This window comes from Lolium rigidum, chromosome 6 (assembly GCF_022539505.1).
Source record: "Lolium rigidum isolate FL_2022 chromosome 6, APGP_CSIRO_Lrig_0.1, whole genome shotgun sequence".
In the NCBI taxonomy this organism is placed as follows: Eukaryota; Viridiplantae; Streptophyta; class Magnoliopsida; order Poales; family Poaceae; genus Lolium; species Lolium rigidum.
Genome location: NC_061513.1, coordinates 127,168,510 through 127,174,479, shown reverse-complemented (window position 1 = coordinate 127,174,479; position 5,970 = coordinate 127,168,510). Strand labels below are relative to the sequence as shown.

Here is a 5,970-nt window from a genome sequence, read left to right as displayed (position 1 = left end):
TGGATGTGTTTAATTTACCAACACAAAGTAACTTTAGAAACGCACGCAAATATTAAGTGGGTGCAACCGTGCAAGAAAGGCAGCATCGCTAGCTGGTGCCCATCCCCAGGGGCCAGGGCTGAGCTGAGCTGAGCTGAGCTAGCCAATTAAAGGTGGCATGCATGTTGAAGAAAGCAAGAGCGACCATGCCGAAGTATCTATCTCATCATCTCGATCACCGGCCGGTCCATCCGTTCACAGCTCAGCTCATCTCGCCGGATCACTTGCCGTGCGTGCGCGCTAACCCCTCCTCTATCTGCGCTAGCTACCTCGCACTTTAAATACCCCCTCGATCGCGCGCGCTGATCATCACTAGGCGCACGCACCACCGCGATCACCTGGAGGTAGACAGCTTGCTAGCTAGTTAGTGGACGCCCCGCCGCGCGCGGCCTAGCATGAGCGCTGCTGCGTGGCACGCGACGGTCGCCGTCCTGATCCTCCTCCTATGCTCTCGTCTCGCCGCAGCGCGCGTCCAGCTGAGCCATGGCGGTGCCCTCGCGGCGAGGCGGCGCGACAATGTTCCCGCGACCGCGTGCGCGCTCACCGCGGTTCCCTTCGGCTACCCTTGTGAAGAGCACCAGGTTCGGCCGTTCCTTGGGCTAATCTTGATGACATGACCGATCTGAAGTGTGATCGCTCTATCAAAGACCTGGGTCGCGTTACAAAGGTAACGTCTATCGATACTTAAGTTCTTCATTAATTCATTGGGATGCAGGTGACGACGGACGACGGATACATCCTGGGCCTGCAAAGGATCCCGAGAGGCCGGCGCGCCGGCGCCGGAGCCGGCCTGGGGCAGCCGGTACTTCTGCAGCACGGGGTTCTCGCGGTACGTACGTGTAGTCGTGTACGCGGTCGGGCGCGGCGCCTAACATTCCTTTATTCGATTAGTAGTTTGTTCCTTGGCTTCGCACTCCTGATCGGCCATTGCCGATGCCGGCATGTTGCATGCCGGTGGATGCCGTCTCGTGGCACGAAAACACCATACTACTTCCAAACGGAAAGAAATTCGGTACCCAGCATTAATGTCCGGCGATGATAAGAACGAGTAACTAACTTATATCGGACATTCGGACGCGGCGGCGCCCAATGGCATATGCAGGACGGCATGACATGGCTGCTGGGCTCGCCGGAGGAGTCGCTGGCTTACATCCTCGCGGACCGCGGCTTCGACGTGTGGATCGCCAACACGAGGGGCACCAGGTGGAGCAGCCGCCATGTCTCCCTCGACTCCTCCTCCCGGGTACGTAAAGTTTGTGACGACTGACGAGTCAAAGAGGCCGTGACTATAAGCTCCCGATAAGTAGGAGCTGTGAGTTATCCATTTCTTCTCCTGATTGAAGATCCTCATCGCGTCGCCAGGCCTACTGGGACTGGTCGTGGGATGACTTGGTGGTCAAAGACATGCCGAACATGGTCGACTATGTTATCACCCACACCGGGCAGAAGCCTCACTTCGTTGGCCACTCCATGGTAAACAAGCTTCTATCCATTCCTGTCCTCTATGCTCTAGTGTACGTAGCAGCTGTTACTTATCATGGTTGACTCTGCTTCTGGCATACCTATGCAGGGGACGTTGGTGGCGCTGGCGGCCTTGTCGGAGGGCATGCTGGCGGACAAGATGAAGTCGGCAGCGTTGCTGAGCCCGGTCGCCTACCTCGCCCACATGACCACACCCATCGGCATACTGCTAGCCAAAACATTTGTTGGAGAGGTACAGATCAAAGTGTGATGTATCAAATACTACTTCATCCGTTTCATGAAACATGTCTGAGATTTATCAACATTTAAATATATCTACATATTATTTAATATATATCTAGATACATTCAAAGTTCAAAAAAAAAAAATTTAACAAATCTCAGACAAGTTTCATGGGCCGGAGGGAGTACTTGTTCTGAAATCTGAACTTGTGATCTCATCCACCGTTTTCATTTTCTGTTTCATGTTGAACTTGTTCTGAACCGCAGATCATCTCTATTCTCGGCGTGGCGGAGTTCAACCCAATATCGTAAGCCACTCTCGTAAATTCAGTTCCGGGACCGATCCCTTCCAGCTGCGCGCGCCTGCATTGGAGCTAACACATTTGTTCTTTGCTCACTGCAGGTCCGTGGTGACTAATCTTATGAGGGAGCTGTGCCGCCACCCTCGAACGAAATGCTACGATCTCGTGAGAGATTTAACAGGTAACTGATATTTAGTTTTCTACTCCCTCAGTTTCATGCCTTTTATCTAAAAAAAACTCCCTCAGTTTCATAATTGTCGTCGTAGTTTTGGTCTAAATTTAAACTAAAACCATGACAAGAATTATAAAACGAAGGGAGTACATCCTTTTGCGCTACACGGAAGGAGATTTAGTTGTTCTCATCTATGTGTGTGTATGTCAGGAAAGAACTACTGCCTGAACAATTCGGCAGTCGACGTATTGCTGCAGTACGAGCCGCAGCCGACGTCCATCAAGACCATGGTCCATCTCGCCCAAAGTACATTATTTTTCCCATCAATGTAAATTTTCACCCGTCTTGATTTTCCCATCAATAACTATGTACTGACTCAATCACAGCATTCCGCGACGGCGCGCTGTCCAAGTACGATTACGTGTGGCCGAAGGTGAACATGAAGAAGTACGGGCAGCCCGACCCGCCGTCTTACAACATGTCCAACATCCCAGCCACTTTCCCCCTCTTCCTCACCTACGGCGGCCAGGATGATCTTGCCGACCCTGCCGACGTCAGGCTCCTCCTCCGCGACCTCCTGGGCCATGACCGCCCCAAGATGACGGTGCAATACCTGGAGCATTTTGCACATCTCGACTTCGTCTTGGGTACCTGTGCCAAGGACTACGTCTACAACGATGTCATATCATTCCTCAACCGCTTCAACTAGCGATAAGCAGAACAGCTATAGTTGGTGTACAGAGAAGATTATGGAGGGGGTTTACACTAACATATAGCTGTGTATACTTGATTATTGTTGGAACCTGGGATGTGATCGGTGAAATAATGGCCACTCGTATAAAGATAACCACATTGCTTGTGCATTTGTCTTGCCACTATGGAGTTGCACTGCGTGTCCAGGTCATCCTAGCTGCTGATGGATTCGTCGGGTAGTTTCCTGAGCCATGATCTTCCGGCTGTACACATATGCAACTGCAGACTTTGCATGCCGGTGGTTTTCGTGCCACCCTGTATTTTGACGATTTGCAAGTAGTCTCTTAGCCATGACCCCGGTTCCTGAAGACCATCATACTTCTAGCGATCGGTGGGAAGTTTGAAACCTTTTGGCACGAGTGTTCTGCGAACCCGACGGGCAAAACAGCTCGTGCTGCATGGTTCGGGATCATCACCATCGTCATCGTGGTGGCCGTCTCCCGAATCTCTTCGACTGTCGTGATCTGCCCGAGCTATGCCGTGTCTAGAATCTTAATGTCATGTGCTAAAACACACCTGACATGGCGCGCTGGACCTTCGAGTCTCGATTGCACACCTTGGGCCTGTGACGGTGTGGTGAGCTAGACCTTCGAATTTCAGTTTCACGCCGAGGGCTATTGCGACGGCGTGGTGATCTGTCGGGTCGTGGAACGATCTAATTGTTTAAGAGCAAAGCTCCTACCATGCCGAGGCTCATGAGGGTGGATTGGAGCATAGCCGCCCGTGGAACATTGGTTGCTGTTTGAGTGGCGAGTATTTAGGTTTGAGCTGCTATGATGGATGCTTGAGGTGCCTTGGGTGTTTCCCCTTGAGTCCACCGACATTAAGGATAAATCAAGATCTCTCACTAGATTTTGCCTTCCGCTTTCGGGGATGGCATTCAACCGAGAGCCAACTCTCCTCTGTTGTCCACCTGCTTTGGTACTTGTGGCTCCTGTATAACTTAACTGTGTCAACCAAAGAATCGAATCGCCGGCTGCTTTCTTTCGATCGTCGAGTTGTTGCTTCATCTTTATCAACCCACGCTTCTGCTGATGGAGCATGTACTGATATTCCATAAGCTCTTATAGGGTTGCGTCGGATGCCATAGGGACCGCTCCACTCATGGCTTGTCTCGCCCTTTCCTAGACTTCTTGCGGGATCCGGACTTAGATCCGATTTTCGTTTCTTGGGTCACCGTTTTCATGATTTCCTTCGCGGTTGTTGTCACCTTCACGATCCTCGTTTCGGTCGCCTTCAGGTTGGATACGCGCTCCCTACCTCTGCTCATGGGGATGTCTTCGGGGTTCAGTAGGTGTTGCCAAGGGAATCATATTCTTCTAACATTTGTCGCTCCAGATGCACCCACGATGATCACGCTTACCTGATGATGTGCTAGGTGGAGGCTATTAGTGCAAATATTAGGGTACGAGTCAACTTTCTTGATCCTAGAGTCCATGTTGTCGCCGAGTTCATTGTCGATGACGCCCATCGAGTCCGCATCTTGGCGTGTTGAAGCCGATGTCAGCTCGCTTTCATAGTAAGAGGAGACAACGTAGAAAAGATCGGCGAGATCCCCCCAACTTGTGGCGAAGTCGCAGTTGTTGATGGTGGTTGGAGGCGAGTTTTCGTGGAGCGGACAGAAGATATCAGCATTGCAATTCATACGAAGCTCGTCGCCGATGGATCCGAACAGATCGGACCCGAGTGGCGGAGAGTGCCTTGTGGCCTAATGTGAAAGTTGAAACTTCCGATCGTCAGATCCATCACCTGGCCGAGGTGGTCGAATTCCAGGAGAAGGGTGGGTGGGTGTGGAAGAAAATTGATAGGGTCAAAACTGATCTGGACACCTACGATCGTCGAGTTGTTTCTTGGTGAAGGAGGTGTAGAATTCATGACTCCAATGCTCACATTTCCCACAGAAGGCGCCAATTGAAGAGGGATGACATCGACAATGTCCATGCTAATGGACTTGGGTTTCAAGGAAAGATGTGTGTTGGTGACTTCGTCGGCTTATCAGAAAAACAAGGGAGTCTAATGTTATTGATTGAGAAACACAAGTCACCAGATTACTAGAATCGATCTAGGTTTACAACAATTGTGCTACGAGTTGATCTTTCCTCCTCCCCGTTGGCTCCTTCTAGCCTTTATATGCGAGGCTGGGTCTCAAAGTCCAATCCGGGTCGGTTACAAATATAAGGAAGCCTATGTCAATGGCAGCTACTCGATGGGCCTTTACTTGTCCCTTTCACCAGGTTCCTAGGCTTCAGATGCTTCTAGATTATATACTTTATAGGCTTCATGGGCCAGTTCCTAGATCCATACTAGCTTGGGTCGCCAATCATGCGAACCCAATAGGTCACCCCCATGTCAAGTGGTGGGTTAAAGGGGGTGTCGAGGGTACTCCTCGCCAATGCCCTCCGATAGGGGCTTAGGGTTGACGGAATCCTGTAAGCTGACACGAGACATCGATTCACAGACAAGCGGGGAGAGCGATTTACCCAGGTTCGGGGCCCTCGATGAGGTAAAACCCTTACGTCATGCCTGTCTGTTATTGATTATGATGATAATAGGTTACAATGGGGTGCCGAATAGTTCGGCTGAGATCTCGTCGAGATGGCTGTTGCTAAGATGCCCTAGCTCTAAGCTTTCTCTGGCTAAGATGGCTAAGATTGATCGTGTCCCTCGGCAGCCCCTCTCCTGGCTTTATATAGGAGGCTAGGTCTCAAGAGGTCTCACCGAGTACGACTAGGTTTACAGTAGTTTTAGATCCGATCTTTTCTTGTTCGATCGCTTCCTTGTCTTGCCCGTCAAGGAACCTTCTGGTGCGCCGTCCTGGTGGCCCATCTCGCCTTCAGGTGTCTTCATGGGCCTCCAATTAGTCAATACAGGATAGGGTAATGTGGGTTACCCGAAGGGTAGTGCCCACGTCAGTAGCCCCCGAGTGTCTAGCCGAAGATAGTTCGGGTAGAGACTAAAGCATGTCTTCTCCTGATGTTCTTCTCCTTCATTGTCCTTGTTC

General features: G+C 51.0%; 1 protein-coding gene across 1 annotated transcript; it reads left to right on the top strand.

Moving 5' to 3' along the window:
• The first annotated feature begins 434 nt into the window (after positions 1-434).
• On the top strand, positions 435-2,925 carry LOC124663259 (triacylglycerol lipase 2-like). Its single transcript, XM_047200980.1, has 9 exons — positions 435-620; positions 755-868; positions 1,142-1,282; positions 1,402-1,512; positions 1,610-1,753; positions 2,010-2,050; positions 2,146-2,225; positions 2,427-2,522; positions 2,603-2,925. The coding sequence occupies exons 1-9, from the start codon at positions 435-437 to the stop codon at positions 2,923-2,925; spliced, it is 1,236 nt and encodes a 411-aa protein (XP_047056936.1).
• The last annotated feature ends 3,045 nt before the right edge of the window (positions 2,926-5,970 follow it).